The sequence below is a fragment of the Pezoporus flaviventris genome, unplaced genomic scaffold, assembly GCF_033815535.1.
Source record: "Pezoporus flaviventris isolate CSIRO_AGI_PZ_B2104156 unplaced genomic scaffold, CSIRO_AGI_Pfla_v1 ptg000025l, whole genome shotgun sequence".
NCBI lineage: Eukaryota > Metazoa > Chordata > Aves > Psittaciformes > Psittacidae > Pezoporus > Pezoporus flaviventris.
Genome location: NW_026892573.1, coordinates 32,014,684 through 32,036,223, shown reverse-complemented (window position 1 = coordinate 32,036,223; position 21,540 = coordinate 32,014,684). Strand labels below are relative to the sequence as shown.

Sequence of the window (21,540 nt, the reverse complement as noted above, 5' to 3'; positions counted from 1 at the left end):
TGGGAGCAACTTCATGGGTATGATGCTGGATGTTGCTCGTCCTGGACCAAAGCCCACATCATTGCAGGTGGCAACGGTCTGAAAAGGCAAGTGGAGGGATCCCCATCACTAGGATTTCAACTGTTTGAGGTTTAAACCTCAAAACACTAATTTTGTTCCCTTTCCAGTGTTTTGTTCGTGGCATCAACTTCTACAACAGCAGATACTCACGTTACTCATGTCTCACCTTTAAAAGGTGCAAACTCAGAGTTGGTAAAAGGGGGCATGCTTCTCCCTGATGGCACATCTACAGTGGAGGCAGAACTTGCTGGAGGATACAGAAACAAAAAGATCTTACAAGCTTTAACATCTGTGACCAGCTTCCCTTCTACATTTGATGCTGAGGGATCAGAAACATCGAATCCCCTCTCCTGGGTGCAAATCTGACCTCTCCAAGAGTGGGTTCAGGTGATGGAGTGGGACACCTTTTGCTAACCGTACCCTGGGCTGCATCAAGAGGAGCGTGACCAGCAGGTCGAAGGAGGTGATCCTGCCCCTCTGATCTGCTCTTGTGAGACCTCACCTGCAGCACTGTGTGCAGTTCTGGTGTCCTCAACATAAAAAGGACATGGAACTGTTGGAACAAGTCCAGAGGAGGCCACGAGGATGATCAGGGGCTGGAGCAGCTCCTGTATGGAGACAGGCTGAGAAAGTTGGGGCTGTTGAGCCTGGAGAAGAGAAGCTGCGTGGAGACCTCAGAGCAGCTTCCAGTGTCTGAAGGGGGGCTATAGGTATGCTGGAGAGGGACTCTTCATTAGGGACTGCAGTGATAGGACAAGGGGTGATGGGTTCAAACTGAAACAGGGGAAGTTCAGGTTGGAAATAAGGAAGGAGTTCTTTATTGTGAGGGTGCTGAGGCACTGGTGCAGGGTGCCCCGAGAAGTGATAATTGCTCCATCCCTGGCAGTGTTCAAGATCATGTTGGACAGAGCCTTGGGTGCCATGGTTTAGTGTGAGGTGTCCCTGCCCATGGCAGGGGGGTTGGAACTGGATGATCTTAAGGTCCTTTCCAGCCTTATCTATTCTATGATTCTCTCTGGTGAAGTGCCAAACACTTCCTGGGAGCAGGACCCTGGGGTGCTCCCATCAGAAGTCTCACCAGCCAAGCTAAGATGCTGTCCATGCTCTGCACTGACAGCAGCCCAGCAGGCTCTTACCAGGGCACTTTCTCATTCACTTTCTTTGGAAGGTGGCCGTCCCTCTCTGCTCCAGAAGCCTGTCATGTGAAGCTTTCCCAGGCTCCTAATCACTCTCGTCACTCTCCTCCGAAGGCTCTGGTGTCAGGGGTCCACCCACATGCACATTGCTGCAGGATAAAGCCCTGATTGCTGCCGGGAAAACTCCCAGCTCCCTGTCCTGCCTCGCTCTATGCACACAGAGGGCTCAGAGAAGGGATCCACACATCCAGGGCTAGCTCCAAACCTCAATCCCCTATTTCAAGCCCTAAGCAGGGACCAGTCTGCATTCCTGACATCCCATCTCCTTCTTCCATTTACTTTATTTATTCCCTCCCCTCAAGGGCTTTAAGCCTGCCACAATCACAGACAGCTCACTGTATGGATGATGTAAGGCCAGGCTGGAGGTAGCAACGGGGCTCAGCTGCTTCCCCTCTCTCCTGCCACCCCAGCCCTGCACCCTGACCCCCAAAACAATGAGCCCTTCTATTCCCCACCACCCCGCTGGAAACTCCAGCCTGATGTTACGTGTAATGGGCAGTGGGCGAGGCGGGCAGGGAGGGCGAGAGGGAGGGAGAACACAAGCCTCAAGTCATCGATTCTTCTTGGGTCAAAGCAAACAAGGGCTTTCCTGGGAGCTTCTGATCCGGAGGGAGTTATTTAGGAGTAACAGGGAGAGCCAGAATGGAAGGAGCTGTGTGCAGCGTTGAAGGCATGGAAGCAGAGAGGGCATTTTAAGCTGTCCATAAGCCACAAGCGACGTTTATTGTGTTTGACCCTTCCTGTGCTGGCTGGTTTGCAAGCACAGTACCTGCATGAAAGCATGTGAGAAGGAGATCTGGAGGTGCCCTCTATAGGGATGGAGAGTGGGACTTTGCAAGGGAAAAGCAGCTATGGAGTACCAAAGCCCTAGGCTGAACTACATCCTCCCTTTTCCATGGGGCACTGTTTCAGGCCAAGAGCATCCAGAGGGCACTCAAAACCCACATATCTCCCCTAAAAATAAACTACCCCCCCCCCCAAAGGCGCTTAATAAGTATGTGGATGAAGATGTGCAGAACAGATAGGTAGCAATGATTAACAGCAACCCTGTTTAGCACCACTATTATGAGATTAAAAAGTGCAGACAATCAGAAGCAATGCCCAGTGCGACAGCAGAACACAGTAGCAGACTTACAACAACTCTGAAACAGAACATTTAGAAGACACCTCAATGCCACCCGAAAAGAGGAGCTAAAGGAAGGTTTACCAGTCAGGGCTGGAAATAAGACATAAACCCCGTTTGGGTATTAAATAGCCAAGGATTTTGTTTAGCAAGTCAACTTGAGTCCTTTGGCAGCCACATGAAAGTCCATGGGGATGTTCAGAAGGTCAGTGAGGAACCTGAATGGGCGAGGGAGCAACTGTGCTCATCAGCAAAACTGAATGGCTGTAGATCTACAGAATCCAAAAGAGCACAAATCTTTGCCTGAAAAATGTTATTTCCATCTTACCATATGGATGCAGGAGCTGGAACTCCACCAAGGAGATGTCTAAATGCTTTCCAAAGCAAACGCCTTTGGAAAACACCAGGTTTGAATGGAATAAGATGCATAACAAGTACTGAGATGCTATTAGGACAGCATCTTCGATCCAGGAGACTCAATGGAAATCTCTTGGTCGTGTCCAAAAGGCATTGGGAAGCAAAAGAAATAATAAGTAATACTAGTAAAACACAACCAGGAGACATTTATGTCAATAGATGAAAGGCAAAAGAGAGACCAATCATACAGGATTTAAAAATTCAGAGGCCGCATGGAGAAGAGTCCAGAGTGGCCAGAGATGGAAAAGCTTCCCAGGCAATGGAAAGGAAGAAGCAATCTGAATGCGTATAGAGAAATGTCCAAGAGCTGTTCTCCACTGGTCCTGCCTTAAAGCCTGCTTTAAACTATAAATAAAACCACCCCATTTCTGGCCCAGGAGTGAAGCTCCTGTCCTGAAGAGGCATCACTTTGGGCTGAGGATATTCACATTTGGATGGAGAAGTTCATTTCTAGGTATTGCTGTAATGCAGACAGCCAGGCTGATGCAACATTTCCCAGTTCCTAACCTTCTCCAGGAAAACTACACAAGAAGTCACAGAAAAAAACCAAGGAACCAAATACAAAAAGACAAACCCAGAGATGAAATCACTCCCGCCAGGTTGCTGGCATCAAGTGATTCCAGATTCATTGCAGAAACAGGCACCGCTGGCTGTCTTACAGCAAGAAACATGCTTCCAGTACTCATCTTTTCCTCCTGTTCTTTAAAAGCACAGCTTGCAGGCTAGAGATGATTATGAGTTGGGTTTTTTTTTTGAACAAGGCTAGATTCAAGTTATTAATCACTATTCTTATTTTATTACTATTATTTCATTACTATAATAAATTATTATTGTTATTATTTTTATTCATAGTAATAGTAATAATAATAAGTTAAACACAGCACATATATAAATTGCTGTATGGCTAAGTATGATTAATGACATACATACGGCTGTACTGTGCACCGACCTTGAGGAATTCCTCCTTGTACAATGTAAAAGGAGGTCAGACAGTGGCAGACATACCTGAGGTGCAAGCGTGCTTGCCTGGAGGCACACACATGGTCTGGATCTCTTCTTAAGGTCTCAGGTCTGGGCTCTGTGATTCCACATGATGAATGTTTGCTTGTTCTGTAGCTAATCATGAATAAGAAGAGGGATGCTCTATGCTGGCTGTTCTATACAGCGCCTTCACAGCCAATTTGCTGCTGGTTTAACTCATGATAACCACAAAGCTGGTTTCACTTGGCAGCAGAGTGCTCAGGTGCTGTTTCCAGTTCTCCAGATTCAGATTGAAAAAGCCTAAGCATGAGCAAACCCACCCATCCTTGTGTGAGGGCGAGACCTGGACCACTTCACGCCAGCATTTCCAGGCCAGCAACTCTGACAGCTTTTGCCTAAATGCATCCAGCCATGGTGGGATATTAACATAGTGGTGTATGAGAGTGTAAAGAAGTCACTTCTAACACCAATGACTTCTCAGATGGGATGAGAAACTGGAAAAGGCAAATACAAACCCAACCCGCCCAACCCAGCCTTTCCCTGCTCTGCTCCATTCAACCCCGTGGCACTGTGTGATGGGGAAGGTCTAGAGTTAAGGAAGAGAGACCATTTGATGTACAAACAAGAATGAGGATTTTTTCCTTTCTCAACCTACGTTTATTACCTTAACAGAATTACAGGAGCCATTGCTAGACTGTGGAGACAACAAATGAAACTTTGGAGGCCAGGTCTACCCCTATCTTACCCTGGAAACTGGCACAGGGCGCTCAGGGAAGCTGTGGCTGCCCCATCCCTGGCAGTGTTCAAGGCCAGGTTGGACACAGGGGCTTGGAGCAAGCTGCTTTAGTGGAAGGGGTCCCTGCATGTGGCAGGAGGGTGGAACTGGATGAGCTTTAAAGTCCTTTCCAACCCATTCTCTGATCTATATGAGGAATGCTACTGTGAGTGCATCTCAGTGACCCATAGCAGAGATCCAGGATGCCCCAGAAGCTTTGGGAGCCTTTCCAGAGCCAGGTGTCCCAGCTGGTGCCATGGGCTCTCCACAGCCCCACAGTGACACAGCCAGGCTTCCCGCTCAGGGCTCCAGATGAGGAAATCACAACAGGCTCTATTTACATGACAACTCTTGATCGAAGGATATGCCAAGGTGTGCCGCAATTAAAATTCCATAAAGTTACCCACCTGAAGGACACTGGGGGATAATAAGCATTTGCATATTGCTGATACTGGGCTTAAGCTCTTTTTACCCAAATCCTTGGCAGGTTGGGTCTATCCCACAGAGAAGGGCTAAGAGGAGAAGGAGAGGCTGTGTAGAACAGCAGTTCAGAAGCCTCTTTCGGCTCTATTGCTGCTCTTCATGTGCCCTGAAGTGAATCAAAATCTCTCTTCCTCATTTCTCCCACCTCCTGAGGTAGGGATAAGTGTGCTTCGTTACCACTGTCAGGTGCTATAAGGTCTACCTAAGAAGTATGATAGGAAAGTGAGACTTTAAAGACTTGAAAGGAGTACTGAAAAGAAGGGCAGATTGTATTAAGAGCAGTGATTCTGGATCAACTCATCTGGGTGAGCCCCCAGATGACCTCAGCAACCTTACCAGCTATATCCCAGCTAGAAGTGGACCAGTTGCAATCCCCTTCCATAGCTTCACCCATCCCCAGCAGCTTGCAAGCAGCTTGGAACCCCCTGGCTCATGTAGAAGCGATGGTTCCAAGTTGAGCTCCCAGCTGTGGGAATGACACTGAACACAAGGGCAGCCAAACCACTGACTTGCTCCATGCCTCTGTTTCCCCGTCTGACCAAACCCTTCAGGGCAGATGTGGTCTCACCAAACACCCAGAGCACCGAGCCCTAATCCCAGTCACCTCAGCTGCTACTGTAACCCAAATAAATAACACTTGCTCTGCCTTTGAGTCACTATATAAATTAAGTGCTTCGGTCTGGTAAACACCATTACATCACCTCTTGCATCTGACATTGGCTAGAAGAAAAGGAGAGGAAAATACAGGGTTTCAGTATCACTTCTCCTCTTTCCCAAAGAGAAACAAAGCCAGCTTCCTCTTACACTGTCCTTAAGTATTGTCTGTCTTCCTTAAGTTCAACCTGTGCTTTGCTACCACCAGTCTTGTACATTCACTGTGGGCTTTGCCACCACCATCGGCCAACTCTGAAGTCATGACAGGCAGCTGAAGAGTCACTCCAGCTGCCTTAGCAAAGCCAAAGCACTGGCAGAATACACCAGTTTCACTCCCCACGCAACACACGGATTCCTTACCTCTATGGGCATGTCGACCTCAATCAATGCAATGCTTTGGTAAGACATGCCCTGACCAAACCCGTTTGAGTTTCAGCAGCTGAAGAGCTGCCCTAGCACAGCACTTCTCCCAGGTAGCTTGTGTTGGCAGGAAACAAAACAAGGACTATCCACCTGCACATGGAGCTGGGCTAAAGCAGCTACATTGCTTCTTAGATTGATGGCTCCGTGCTGTGTAATGCCACAGAGGTATCAGAAATGTTGGGTTGGAGGCTCCTTGGGAGGTCTCTGGTCCAACCCTGCATTCAGGCGTGACTAGATCAGGTTAGCCAAGTCTTGAAAACCTCCAAAGACTGAGACCCTACAGCCTCAATGGGAGCCTGTTCCTCTATGCCATGACCCTCTTACTGGAGGAGCCTCCCTATAACTCAACCTGAACCTCCAAAGTTGGTTTGTGGTTGTTGCCCCTTATTTTGCTACAGCAAAGAAGAGTTTGACTCCATCATCCCCATAAACCATCCTTGAAATAGCTGCAGGTTATTAGGTCGAGAGTATTTCAAGGCCAGGTTGGACAAGGCTTGCAGCAACCAAAGTGGAAGGTGTCCCTGCCCATGGCAGGGGGTTGGAACTGGATGATCTTGAGGTCCTTTCCAACCCAAACCATTCTGATTCTATGATCCACCATCTGCCAGGAGATGCTACAGCGGGTGAAGGCACGCAGCCCCACACTCAAACTAACCCCAAGAGAAGGTTGCAGGGAAGAGGTTTTGACTCATCAGCAATGATGCAGCAGAGAAACGAGTTACGGAGCACACCCTTTGCGCAGCATTGCACAAGAGAGGTGGTGCTGCAGGAGTGCTGTCGGGCGCTGCCCTTGTAAGCAAAATGCACCCCCTGACCTGCAACACCTTCTCTGGTGGAGCAAGGGCTCATCCCTCCTCTGAATCATGGGGCAGATGACAGCAGCTAAAACCTCTGATGGGCTTCTTGCATGAGGGTTGGAGATGGCAGGGGAGGAGCAGAGCGCAGCGAGGGAGCTTGATAGACACGAAGTCAGGGAGCTCAGTGCTGTCAAAACCTTCTACAAAGGACCTGTTTGCACTGGGTCAGAGGACTTCCCATCAGCCGATCCAGGTGACATGATGAGTGTCCTAAGCCCCTTTGCTATCCCTCCCTGAATTCAGGCTCAAAATCCATGAATTCACCCAAACCAGCACTGGAGGGGACTTGTGGAGAAGCTGTCGAATTTATTCCACTGGATCAGCTCTCCTAAGCACAGTGCGACCAACCTGCTCTTCCAAACTTCCACTGATGGAGATTCCAAGCCCATCTGTTCCACTCCTCTGGCAATCAGTGGTTAGGAAGTTTTTTCCTAACACTTGTTTCCCTTGGTGCAGTTTGAGCTCAGCATTTCTTGGCCTCTCACCGCTGGCCATGGGGAAAAGTTTACACCCTTCCCCTTTGCAGCTACATCTGACATACTGGAGCGCTGTTATTTCTCCTTTCAGCCCTCTCATCCCAAATTTCCTTCAGTCTTCCCATGTTTTCTAAGTTTCTTCTCATTTTTATTGCTTTCCTCTGGGGTCTCTGCAATTGTTTCCTATTTTCCATAGAGGGAAGCACCCTGAATCAGGCCTGGCACAGGCAAACATGAAAGCAACCAGTGAGAGTGAGTCCAGACAAGGCCACGGAGATGCTGTGAGGGCTGGAGCAGCTCTGCTCTGGAGCCAGGCTGAGAGAGCTGGGCTGGGTGAGCCTGGAGAAGAGAAGGCTCCTGAAGGGGAGACCTGAGAGCAGCTCCAGTGCCTAAAGGGAAAGCTGGAGAGGGGCTTGGGACAAGGGCCTGTAGGGACAGGCCAAGGGGAATGGCTTGAACCTGCCCGAGGGGAGACTGAGCTGAGCTCTTAGGCAGAAGCTCTTCCCTGTGAGGGTGCTGAGGCGCTGGCACAGGGTGCCCAGAGAAGCTGTGGCTGCCCCATCCCTGGCAGTGTTCAAGGCCAGGTTGGACACAGGGGCTTGGAGCAAGCTGCTCTATGGAAGGGGTCCCTGCCTGTGGCAGGGGTTGGAGCTGGATGAGCTTTAAGGTCCCTTCCAACACAAACCAGTCCATGATTCTATGATTTTCAGACACCGCCCCCCAGCTCCCACCAGCACTGAGTCAGGGCAGCCGCACATAAAAGCCTGTTCCCATTATACTGCAGGTCAGCCTCTGCAAATGGCCTTTTCCAATGCCCCCGCTGCGAGCTCCGACACACGGATCCCCTCCTGACACAGAATGAGGCCACGCAAATGGAGACTGAAACACGGCACTTGTTCAACAGTGAAAATGAACACTGGAGTGAGGGGTGGAGGTGATAGGCTCCTGTGGTTTGAAAGTGTTTTAGGCCATTTGGAGGTATAGGAGTCATAAAAGCCTCCTCTTTCAGTTTATAGCCATTCCCCCTTGTCCCATCACTCCATGCCCTTTAAAAATCCTATATCCTCCTTTACAGAGGACATTCTTGCTGTGCATCTTCAAGTGGGATATGAAGGATATACTTCAGTGGCCAAAAGAAACCCCTTCTCAGGGAGTTATCCATAGGAATACAGCTGCAACCAGCCCATTTTACCCTGCTTTAACTCTTCTGCTCACCTCATCAGAGAGGAGCAGATCTTCTTATAACCTTGATTAAACTACTTCTGCTTGATGTGAAAACAACCCCTGATGCACAAAGCCAAACTCTCCCCCCAAACAACCCAGCGAGGAAAACCAAAACAGCACTAAAGCATTGTAAACCAAGGCAAGAAGCTCTTTAATCAGAACTGCAGACACACATCTCAGCCAGCCAGAGAATCCTCTGACTTCAGAGTCCATAAAGGAGCCGGCAGTGCACTGATTTAACGATAGGAAGCGAAGAGCTGCTCTCGACATCGACAGCCCTTATTCTTTACATTGCTTTCCTGCCAGAGAGCCCCATCAGTGGCAGTGGATAGACACAGAACACCACACTCTACCCCCACGTCTAACGTGGGAGACAACAGACAGGCACGTCCAGAGCGGGAGCACCAGGAGACAGTGAGTCAGTGCAGCCCGGCACAACATGCGCCGGTCTCGGCTCGTTGGTCACACAGCTGAAGCCAAGGGGGTTGTTTAGGGATTGGGGTTGTTTCATGGATGTTTGAAGGAGGAGAATTAAAACCAGCTCCGTGCTTTGTGGCAAAAACAAGGAGACCTTTCCATGCGTGAAAGGCAGAGGGCAGAATGTGGGGACAGGCTTTTAACAGGACCGGTTGTGATAGGACAAGGGGGAATGGTTTTGAACTAAAAGCTCATTGATTCAGGGCAGATCTTAGGCAGAAGCTCTTCCCTGTGAGGGTGCTGAGGCGCTGGCACAGGGTGCCCAGAGAAGCTGTGGCTGCCCCATCCCTGGCAGTGTTCAAGGCCAGGTTGGACACAGGGGCTTGGAGCAAACTGCTCCAGTGGAAGGTGTCCCTGCCCATGGCAGGGGTTGGAGCTGGGTGAGCTTTAAGGTCCCGTCCAACACAAACCATTCTATGAAGGTACAAAAGTGTTCACCTGAAAAGAACCCCAAGCAAGCTGATGGAGCTTGGCATCCATGCAGAAGGGAGATTTAAAGTGGTACTTTGGTACCTGCACCACTTTTGACCTTCAATTATTTTGTTACCTTCTATTATCAGTACTACTGCATCTTTATATATATATGTATATATATATATGTGTATATATATATATAATCTGAGCTCATGGCTAAACTGCCTAGGGTCTACATGAACCCCAGTCCCCAGTTACAAGACGGAAGAGAGGTACCATTCATCTCAACCTCGAAGCAGTCGTGGTGTGAATGTTCCCCAATGGAATAGGAAATCCAGATACCGGTATTTCCCAGAGCATTGTACAAAGAGGTCCTACGCAGAATATCCCCATCTCACATAAACACAGTCCTCTGAAGTGAAACCGAGCAGGTATTGATATAAATGCAGATTAACACTGCATGGATTAGGTGTGGGGAGGAATCCCCTTCCCCAGCTGCTCTGCATGGGAAAGTACATTCAGCCCTTTCCTGCCTTGCCAAAGATCTCCTTGAGAAGTAAAACCAAAACAAAAGCAGGCTTATGAAAGCCCAGCACTTCAAGGACAGTGTCAGCAACACACCCATGAGCAGACACGTACGTCTGAAATGCACTTGTCAGAGAGAAAATAGATCTATCATCTACCCTGTGTCGATAGAGCCAGAGCAGGAACTTCAAACCCGATTAGCAACATCCTGCAGCCTGAGATTCCTCCTTTGAGGTCTCAAAGCAGAACATAAACCAAAGGCAGAAGGAAAGTGGCAAAGGACTCAGTACCTTGCCTTAGAGTGCAACACCACGATGGCTGAAACTCACCTTCTGTGCATGAAAACCAAAGTCCAGCCATGTGGGTTTGCTGTAGATGAAGGCTTGATGGGAGCAAAGCCGTCATAGAAACATAGAGTTAACCAGGATGGAAAAGACCTTTAAGATCATCAAGTCCAAACGTTACCACCACTAACCCATGGCACTGAGGGCCACTGGTTTGTGAACACTTCCAGGGATGGTGACTCTACCACTTCCTTGGGGATTGTTGGAATACAACATCAGCCTGCAGCTCCACCACATCTTGAGCCACTCTCAAAGAGAACCCGATCAACACACCAACACCCCGAACGCATTTAATAACCATTAAAAAGCAAAGGGGATGGCGACACCAGCACGCACGACACAATCCAAGCTGAGCCCAACGCTTCCAACTCCAGCCACCGAAGCAGGAAGCCGGCACAACTGATGTGACTGGAAGGGAAGTCCCACTGACCACTGAGATCCCCTCGAGCGACACGTGCCAAGCATCGCTTCCTGCCCTGCGTGGGACAAGCCGGGCCCGTCTCGGCCCGGCCGCGTTTCCTCCGGGGTGGGAAGGAGGATGTTTGGAAAGCCAAGGTGGCTTTTGCAAAGCGCTTTGGGACGTTGAGGGGATGAAAAGCACTCTTCTGCACGTGGATAATGAGCGCTTACCGCCGGCGTGTCACACCCTCGTGGGGAGCGCTTAAGCAGCTTTCTTCGGCTCCCGCTGGAATGCCGGAGCACAAGCTGGATATTCAGAAGGCGATGTGAGCGCCCTTTCACAGGGCACATGCTGGGGAGCTAATGATGGTTGATGAGTTAAGGCCACTGGTGATTCAGGATCAGCAATTAGTTGATTTCTGCAGGGAGGGAGGAAGGTGCTTTGCTCCATTAAGCTAAAAGCATCCTCCACAGTTCAGCGTGCACAAAGTCGTTCTGTCCATGTGCCACAAAGCCTGCTATACGCATCAGGGGCTTGATATTTCCCATGTAAACACCCTGTTTTACCTTTGTCTTAGTGTATCTGGGGGGACAGGGAGCAAAAGAACCGGGTTCCCTCATGGTCCCATCCCAATCTGATCCCTCTTCAAAGGGGATCAGGCACACAAGAGCAACTGAATTTAATGCACAGATATGTGGCACCACTGATGTCTATGGGGCTGCACCCATTCGGACAAAGCTAATAACATGGGATCACAAACTGGATACTCCTCCAGCCCTGCCTAGGCTGTGATACTACAGACCCCCCCCCTCCCTCCTAAAGGCAGGCAGCGATGCCCCAATCCATCAACAACCGGCACTGTGGAGCCACCACCTGCACTTGTTCTGCTGCCGATCCCGAAACACACACAGGCAAAAGCAACAGGACCAAGGGATAACCTGGTTCGTTCCCCCCCCCACCCCGCCCCAACCGGGAAGGGAGCCTTTCCCACAGGCTGCATCCCAGCCAGCCAAAACCCGGCTGAGGACACTGGAGGCAGGGAATGGGACCCCGGCTTCATCGCGGGGAGCGATGTGCCGAGTCATGGGATGGCAGCAGGACGTCGCGGCGTTCCCGAGCTCCAACGCTCGCGGCGCACGGCGGGGCCGTCAGGAGGGAGCAAGGAACAGTTACGTCTTTCAGGGAGCGGGGAATGTGACAGGGCCGGCATTTGGACCCTTCTCTTTACAACTTCTTTGAAGTGTTTGATCTCAGCCGCTAATGACACCAAAGGCTATCGGAGCGCTACTGGTGCTATCTTCAAAGGGTTGCAACCTTCAATGATTAATAGGAACGGTGCACGGGGAGGGGGAAGCGACCGTTAACGGGGGTGTAAGGAAGGGAGAGGACACCCAAGATGTGTTATTTCTCTTTGGGACCAATGTATTCCCAACCTCCCCATATAAAACACACTACTCTAAAGAGGGCTGGGATAAGGGGGTGTCCGGTCCAGCTGTTGCCATCACCCGGGGTAGGGGGTGAGGTGAGGAAATGGGGCTGAAAGATGCTCCCACCGCCCTTCCCAAGCAAGAGTGGAGCCAAGACCGAGCCTTCCATGCCCGGGTAAGGGGCAGCGAACCTCGGGGCGGGCGGTGGCAGGTGCACCGGGTACCAAAGGGTGAAGGGGATACAGGGAAGGGGTAGGGATGCGAGACAGGGACGGTCTGAGACTTACGTATCTCCGTAACTTCTTCTCCGGCGGTGACTTTCGGAGCCAGCCCGAGCACACAACCTCCCCGCCGCTCATCGCGGCGGCCGGGCGCTGCCTCCCGGCGCTCAGCGCCCATGGAAGGCGGTGGGAGGATGGATGTGCGGATGGATGGATGGGTGGATGGATGGATGGATAGATGGAAGGGAGGAAGGGAAAGGGGTGTGTGTGTGTGTGTGTGTGTGTGTGTGTGTGTGTGTGTGTGTATGTGTGTGTGTGATGAGCGCCTCCCCCGCCGCCGCCGCCGCTCGGCTGCGAGCGGGGAAGCAGGAAACCGGCTCCTTCCCCGGCTCACCACGCCTCCCGCCCGGCCCGGCTCCCCGCCAGCCCGCTTTAAAGATACAAACCCCTCGGGGAGCGAGGGCTGCCCGGCCCCCACGCTGCTCCCCCTCCCCGCCGACCCGGGGTGTGGGGGGGGTTGGTTCATCCCTGCTGCCCTCCGCACTCATCCAGCGCCTGGAAACTTTGTGCGTACCGCAGGGGTGATGGGCAGAGGGATGCCTCAATGAAGAACCCCCCCCCCCCCCAAACCCTTCAACTATGAGGTTAAATCACTGCAGCCCCAGCAAGGACCCTTCCACTGCCTTGATGGGAAAGCTCCTTCTCTGGCTTTCACCCCACTGCGCTCTGGGGTTTGTGTGCGAGATAGAATCATAGAATCATAGAATGGTTTGGGTTGGAAAGGACCTTAAGGTCATCCAGTTCCAATCCCCCTGCCATGGGCAGGGACCTGTAGGAAAACAAAGAGGTTGAGCAAGAAACAGCCAAACCCCAGTGTCAGCAAAAAAAACCCTCCTGGAGGAAGAAAAAAAAATATATATAAAAAATGGGGGGAATCGATAAAAGCTTCATATTTTATTATTGATTTTTAAATAATGGAGCAGTGCCCACTGCGAAGGGATGCGACTGCTGCCGGAGCCTCATGCAGACAAGCTCAGGTTTGCATTACAACGTTGTTATGCCCTGGCTGAGACGAACTATCATCTTCCAGATCTGGGAACACCGTGTGTTTTAAAGTCTGATCCTCTCAGCAGCAAGACAGCTTCCCTCCACAGCCCTGTAAGGAGGATTATGCCCTAATCCTCCTTGTACAGCATCCTTCAACCTGGATCTAGCACCCTAAAAGCCTGTTTCCAACCCATGACACACTCATGCCGCCCACTTAGGAACATACAACTCACGGCTGTTTGGTGGGGATGGAGTTTTAAGACCTGCCTCCATACAGCAGCTCTGCCCCAAACCTGCTTGGCCACATTCATCCCTGCCTTGACTTCCCTGCCTGTCCAACCTCTGTGGGCAGGGACGGTCCCTCCTTCTGTGTGTGTGCTGTAGCTGGTGCAACAACAACTCCACGCTGGCTGGATGCTGTTGCATGTCAAACAACAGCCACCTTCGCAGCACGCCGCTCGAGAGGGGATCTTGCATCACTTCAGAGCAGTAATTGCAGCTCGCAGTGCCTCTGGGAGAGAGGCAGGACACCTCTTCAAGATGGGGACAGCACAGTTAAACCATATGTTGTTTATCATCTCTGTGGCTGCATAAAGGAGGGGGGTAAGCCCTTGAAGAGCAAATATGTCATTTGTTAGGAATGTATCTTCTCAACAGCTTTGTTTTTCTGCCAGTGAAACGCAAAGGCTCAAAAAGGTTTCTCTACCTTTTCACTGCCCAAAGGAAGGCCTTGATCCTGTTCAATCTCTGCACAGATGCTGGCTACAGGCAGATCAGTTTGACTACGGTCAGATCAGCTTGGCTATGGTAGGAACAGCTTGGCTATGGCTGGATCAGCTTGGCTATGGTTGGATCAGCTCACCCAGGGTGCTGTGTGTGATGCAGCTGAGAGCAGGGGAGGATGGAGAAACCAGCTCTGCACTGGCATCAGCCAGCATGACCTTATTCAGTGCACTGGAGCTGTATCAGTTTACACTGAGAGTCTTGCCCTCAAACCCTGCTGTGTTAGGATTTGCGGGGAAAACTGCATCCTGGTGACCTGTGCTTGAGGGATATTCTCAAACCCCAGAGCAATTTCAGGGATGGTGGTGACTTACTGGGGATTTATAGAGACCCAATCGAGAGCAGACGACCGCGATTAATAGGCAGGTACCGTGCAGAGCCATCCCGTGGTGTATGTTAATGATTCACAGCCGAGGAATTCGCTCGCACTGACACCAATGCAAAGTGGTATCAAGTCTGGGAACCAGTTGCAGAGAACCCCATCCACATTTTTATGTTAACAGCTTCCACTGCTCCACTGAACTGCTTCCTTGGCCTATGGGTGTTTAAAGAAAGGCTCCATAATTAGCGCTGTGTGAACTGCAATGAATTATTCTACATATTCTGTGACAGCCTTTGCTTTATTACCCTGCTCCTTTGCTGCTCTCCCTTTCCTCTCCACCCATCCCCTACTCTGGATCACATTTATTGACTTGGTTATATCACAACATAGAGCTGAACAGCGTCCAAAACACGAAAACCCCCTTTTCTCCATGCTTTTAGTGATGCCTGACACATGTACCTCAGATTCCTGGGATTCTGGATGGGAAACAGGTTGCATTTTCTATACACTTCAATATGCTGCCATCTCGAATGTGAAACACAAGCTCTGCGCAGGAAAACGCTCAAAACAAAGATGCTCCGTGTGAACGTCCCTACCTAATCCCGCTGTGGCTGTACACAGAGTGGGAACAGCGAGATAACGCTGCCAGATTCCATACGATCCAACGCATGCAACGTTACAACGGGGTAAAATGCTGGCCCTCCTTAAAGCGTTTGGCCAGGGAGATCAATATTGCCCCAATGCCTTTAGGAGCTACAGACGCTGCACGTCATGAACACGGCTCGGCTTTGGCAGCGCTCGCACGTTCGTAGCAGCTTTACCAACTTCAAGCTGTTCCTCCGAGGGGCGATGGAGCCTGAACTCGAGCTGGCCCCGGCTGCCGGTGCAAATCCCTGCAGGCAGCAGAAAGCTGTGAAAGCCACAGTGCCCTGTTTGACAGCGAGGAGAGGCTCATTTGGAGCCATCAGGAACTCGTCCCTGCCAGAGGAACAGCAGTGCCAGCAGGCGTAGCAAGGGGGGAATGAAGGGGTGCCATGGGAGAACACACACCCAACAGATAAAGGGGCCATAGGAAAGCTGGAGAGGGGCTTTGGACAAGGGATGTAGGGACAGGCCAAGGGGAATGGCTTTAACCTGCCAGAGGGGAGACTGGGCTGAGCTCTTAGGCAGAAGCTCTTCCCTGTGAGGGTGCTGAGGCACTGGCACAGGGTGCCCAGAGAAGCTGTGGCTGCCCCATCCCTGGCAGTGTTCAAGGCCAGGTTGGACACAGGGGCTTGGAGCAAGCTGCTCTAGTGGAAGGTGTCCCTGCCCGTGGCAGGGGTTGGGGCTGGATGAGCTTTAAGGTCCCTTCCAACCCAACCCATTCTATGATAAGAAACCCTGTTCCTTGCACACAATAGTGCAGAAAGAAAACATTTTTCCATGGAAAAGACCCCTTCTTCACGTTCAACGTGCGTTTCGCTGCCTCTGGCAGAAACCTCGAGGTTTGCACTCACGACCTTCAGCGCCGTTCCTTGCTGTCTGAAACCGAAATCACAACTTCCAAGAACGACCCCGCAATGCCTCCGCTCCTCCCCGCCTGCTCCGCGCTTACCTAAATGAGCCGTGCCATCTACCGGCTATAGGGAATGCTGCAGGCAGAGCGGTTCCTCGCCCCGGGAAGCAGCAGGGATGGATGGAGACACCGGGAATTTCCTGGGGATTAGGGACCAGCTGGTTAAAACGCTCTGGGCTACTTACCCCAGCCAGGCACTAATCCCATGGAAGTGCCCTGTGCTGAGGTTAATATAAACCGAGACATGCTGGGGGGAGGAATGCAGATCAATGCTGCCTGGGTGCTACGTGCCTGCTTTCGGATTCCAAGTGAATGCTCAGTCTCAGGAGATGCAGCTCCGCAACAATAGGACCTGACTTTATCTTCATGCAACAGCGGAGCGAGATGGAAGCAGCTTTTCCTCCTTGATTTCATCAAGAACTGTCAAGGTTAAAGAGAAAAATGAATCGTCTCTTTCAAGAAAGGGAGCCTTTTCACGCTTTCCACCCTGTAAAAGAGCACAGCAACGGAAAGCAAACCACAAGATGGTCCTTTCCTTCATGTGATAGGCAGGAGCTCCAGCCGCGAGCATGGGGAGGGGGAACAGCAGCACAAGGTGATCTGATCAGATAGTGAGACAGTTTGAAGCATCCTCACTACAGCGTTGTGGCAAAGACGGGGCACTGATGCTTTAATAGGGACTTAAAAGAGAGAAGGGATGGCTTGTGGGTCTGCAGTGCTCAAGGTGCTCCTTTGGATTTGCTGGTCCAGTTGCTAGTGGTGGTGATGAGAAACAATGGATTAAACCTGCTTTGTCCTTTCCCTGTTGGAAATCCGGCAAAACCCAGCACATCCCATCAGGAATGGATGCAGACCCCTGGATGGTGGCAGTGGATGCAGCCATGGGGCACTTCCAGTGCTTGCACTTGAACATTATCAAATATTAAGGACATGGAGCTGTTGGAACAAGTCCAGAGGAGGCCACAAGGATGCTCAGGGGCTGGAGCAGCTCTGGTATGGAGCCAGGCTGAGAAACCTGGGGCTGTTGAGCCTGGAGAAGAGAAGCTGCTTGGAGACCTCAGAGCAGCTTCCAGTGTCTGAAGGCGGCTACAAGGATGCTGGGGAGGGACAGTTGGGAGTCATTTCATGTGGAGCTGAGCTGGGACAGAACATTAGTGAAGCATTTCCCAGGTAGAGCTTCTTCAAGCCTGGTCCTTCCTCCTAGCATGGACGAGCTCCTCATGCAACTCTCCCGCCTGGCTCCAGATATATTTCATGTTTACCCTGTTCCTTTCCACTTAGGCTGTTTTCACCACGGAAGAGAAGGAAACTGGGAGTTCTCCCATGTTTTTCTCACCTTCTCAGCACAGAAACCCACTGCTCAGTGGGAAGAGCACCAGGCAATGCTGCAGGCACGGGCACTGTTCTGGTTTAAGCATCAAGGCCACTTCATCCCTGTGTTTTTCCTGATGAGCCCAGAAGCTCTGTATGGAAAAGACTCCCTCTATGGACACTCTTTGGCACAATGCTGGGCCCAGGGCAAGCAACCAGACCCGAGCGATGCTAAAACAAGCAGGGAGCCATCTTTGCCCATCCAACCCTGCTCTGCTCTCACATCCTTAGGCATTGCTTCAAAGAGCAGATGGTGCTCTGTGGTAGAGCAAATGAGCAATTATCCTCCTGACACCCTGCAAGGCCCATCCCCTCCCCATGGAAGAAGTTACTTCACCCCAAGCTAAGAGCTGTTGTCTGGCTTTTCAGCATAATGGGATGTAATTGAGTTTCGTTTGGTTGGGGCAGTAACTCTGAGGACTTTTCTAACTGCATTACTGTCAGCTCAATGGTCATGTGCTGTTATATCTGCTGGACAAAAACAGAAGCCAGAATAAAACCAGATGCTTTCCTCTCTACTCCTCCGTGCACCGACACCCCTTCAGGATATGAGCTTGCACGGTACAATCAGGATAATGCTATTAGAAGAAGGAAGTCATTGCTGTCATATTACATCCAGGCCTCCCCTACAAAGTGTAGATGATGTAGAGTGTGTTTGTTTACAACTGCAGACCATGCACAGCTGAGGGATGAAGCGACTGGAGCATAAACCTGGGATGCACGTGAGCTCCGGGACATATAAATCTTATTCTTCTTACTGTACCAGTAGGGAAGCATGAGCAGGATGAATGGATGATGAGGGAGGAGTCCCTCAGGTCCTATTTTTCCACTCTGCACCACCAGCTGAGAACAAGGAGTAGACAAAATGCTGTGTTTATAGGAGACTTAAAGCTCTACTACAGGTAGCTTATAGCTGAGAGAAACAGAGCCAAGCCAGGAGCTTATCCTGGAGAAGGGAAGGCTCCTTAAGGGAGACCTTAGAGCAGCTCCAGTGCCTAAAGGGGCTGCAGGAAACCTAGAGAGGGGCTTGGGACAAGGGCCTGTAGGGCCAGGTCAAGGGGAATGGCTTTAACCTGCTCGAGGGGAGACTGAGCTGAGCTCTTAGGCAGAAGCTCTTCCCTGTGAGGGTGCTGAGGCACTGGCACAGGGTGCCCAGAGAAGCTGTGGCTGCCCCATCCCTGGCAGTGTTCAAGGCCAGGTTGGACACAGGGGCTTGGAGCAAGCTGCTCTAGTGGAAGGGGTCCCTGCCCGTGGCAGGGGTTGGAGCTGGAGGAGCTTTAAGGTCCCTTCCAACACAAACCATTCCATGGTGCTGTGACTTTCAGACCCCCCCAGCTCCCACCAGCACTGAGTCAGGGCAGCCGCACATAAAAGCCTGTTCCCATTACACTGCAGGTCAACCTCTGCAAATGGCCTTTTCCAATGCCCCCACATCGCTGCGAGCTCCGACACACGGATCCCCTCCTGACACAGAATGAGGCCACGCAAATGGAGACGGAAACACGGCACTTGTTCAACAGTGAAAATGGACACCGGAGTGAGGGGTGGAGGTGATAGGCTCCTGTGGTTTGAAAGCATTTGGAGGCATAGGAAGTGAACTGTATGCCTGGCTGAAGCGTCGATTGCGTTTTAGACAGACACCTCCTAAAAGTCAGGTCAGTTTTGAACTGCAGATTAACCATAAAGAGACCAAAGTGCGAAGAGACCTCTCCAAGATCAGCACTGAAGGATGCTCTCCAGCTCCCAAATGTTTCCGAGCAGCCGCCCTCACAGCTGAATGCTGCTAAGCTGTAGATGCAGCCATATGCATCCCCGGGTCTGGCCAGATGGCTGTTCCAAGTTTGTAATGATCTGGGAAATGAACACTTGATAATGTTGCATCTCAGAAGGGTTAGCACAAACTTTCTTCCTTTTTTCCATACCAGCACTGTTACAGATGGCATTAGATCTCAGTCAGGGACTGCAGTAACACAGTGCTAAACCCACCATGGTTTAGCATGTAACGCAAGGCTGCACCAGGGCAGGTTTAGATGGAGCTGAGGAACAATTCCTGCCCCAGAGGGTGCTCAGGCATTGGAACAGGCTGCCCAGGGCAGGGCTGCAGTCACCATCCCTGCAAGGGTTCACACCCCATGGAGACAAGGCCTCAGTGCCACGGGGCAGTGGTGGCCTTGGCAGTGCTGGGGAATGGTTGGACTGGATGAGCTTAAAGGGCTTTCCCAGCCTGGTTGGTTCTGTGATTGTATGACACAATGCAATCCTGCCCAGCAAGTCACCCATCAAGTTTGTTAAGAAAGAGGCTCATGAAATCCTTTAAATACTTGAACCCTAAATCTTGAACCTAACTTCCTAAATCACCCTAAACACTAGTAATTTACTAATACCATTAATAAGAATGGGATTGGAAGACTGAAATCACTGCAGAAACCAGGCCTTTGGATGTGATGTGCATGGTGATTCGGGTTCTGCGGGTGGCAAGGTTCAGACGTGCAGGGTGACCTGGGAAAGCAGCACCCAATGCCTGTGTACACACAGGCACCTATAGCACACCCTGCCCAGCACTTCAGCTGCTGCACGGAGCCCCTTCTCACACCTCTGACACTGTGCACACGCTGCTGGGCAAGCCTGGACGTACACAGTGATTTATTGACACTAAACAACCACAGAGGTCACTTCAAGTGCTTCATGGAGATGCCATTGTGTGACTTGAACCTGCCACGACAAGGCAAAGCGATGCCAGCATGGCTGCAGAAGGCAAGTGCTCACAGCTGCATCTCTAGAGATGCAAACTGGCTATTGACTGAGCACTGATTGCCATTGCTCAGGGCAGAAATGGGAGAAACCTGCTCCTGACTCAGGCAGGGGAGCCTGGAAATCCATCCCTGATCCTCTCATGCTTCTCTCCATAGCCTCTGCTAAACCTCCCTTTGTTGCTGACTTTCCACCTGGAGCATCCCAGCTATGTGAACAGCCCTGGCAGCACCAACACAGAGGTCAGTAGGCCTGGAAGCTGTCTATGGTGTGTGTCTGGCTGCCTCATGCGTGGATGGGCAGCCTGTGGCCATGCCTTCACCAACAGGCAGAAAACAGGAGATGTGTGTCTCAGCCAAGTATGGATCACAAGCCTGCTTCACACAGCTTCATCACAGCACTGAGCGCTTGGAGCCCAGGATCTCCAAGGGGCCACAAAGGCAGCACTGAGTTAATGCTCAAAAATCACTTTGGTGGGAAAGACACCATAAAAGCATTATTACAAAACTGTTGTGCCTATGAAATACAACTATTTCTCCTTGTGGATGGAAATCTGGCTCTTATAGAAGTCATGGCAGAGAGTAGATAATAATGTGACACAGAAGCTTATAGAATCATGGAATCAACCAGGTTGGAAAAGCCCTTTAAGCTCATCCAGTCCAACCATTCCCAGCACTGCCAAGGCCACCACTGCCCCATGGCACTGAGGCCTCGTCTCCATGGGGTGTGAACACTTGCAGGGACGGTGACTGCAGCCCTGCCCTGGGCAGCCTGTTCCAATGCCTGAGCACCCTCTGGGGCAGGAATTGTTCCTCAGCTCCATCTAAACCTGCCCTGGTGCAGCTTGAGGCCGTTTCCTCTTGTCCCATCCCTTGCTCCTTGGGAGCAGAGCCCAGCCCCTCCTGGCTCCATCCTCCTCTCAGGCACTTGTAGGGAGTGATCAGGTCCCCCCTGAGCCTTGTGTACTGAGGCCACCTCCCAGACCACACTGATTTCTTCTGTGCATTTTGCATGATCAGTGCCTTCTGAACCTTGAGACCATTGCTCTTACAGCGCACACAGGTGTCAGCACATTAACCTGCTGAAGGCAGAAAGATAAAGAGCTATTGGTGAGGAGCAAAAGGAAGATCAGGCTTTGCAAAGAGAATTAAACACGTGCTCTCTTGGCTGCCTCGAATTATTCAGGAATAAAAAAATCAATTGTAGGAGTACTGAAGCTAAACAGCAGGAGTGC

The 21,540-nt window shown here is 51.0% G+C and overlaps 1 protein-coding gene across 3 annotated transcripts in view; it reads right to left on the bottom strand.

Moving 5' to 3' along the window:
• GAB2 (GRB2 associated binding protein 2) overlaps positions 1-21,540 on the bottom strand; it is a 101,553-nt gene that overhangs the window by 76,624 nt on the left and 3,389 nt on the right. For 2 of the 3 annotated variants that reach the window (XR_009744221.1, XM_061458076.1), the window contains exon 1: positions 12,544-12,731. The exons of the other annotated variant lie outside the window; for it this stretch is intronic. Coding sequence is in view for 1 of the 2 variants with exons in the window: in XM_061458076.1 (XP_061314060.1) it covers positions 12,544-12,615 (72 nt within the window). In the remaining variant the exon portion in view is untranslated. Of the gene's footprint in view, positions 1-12,543; positions 12,732-21,540 lie in introns of those variants that run through there. 3 annotated transcript variants of the gene reach the window in all.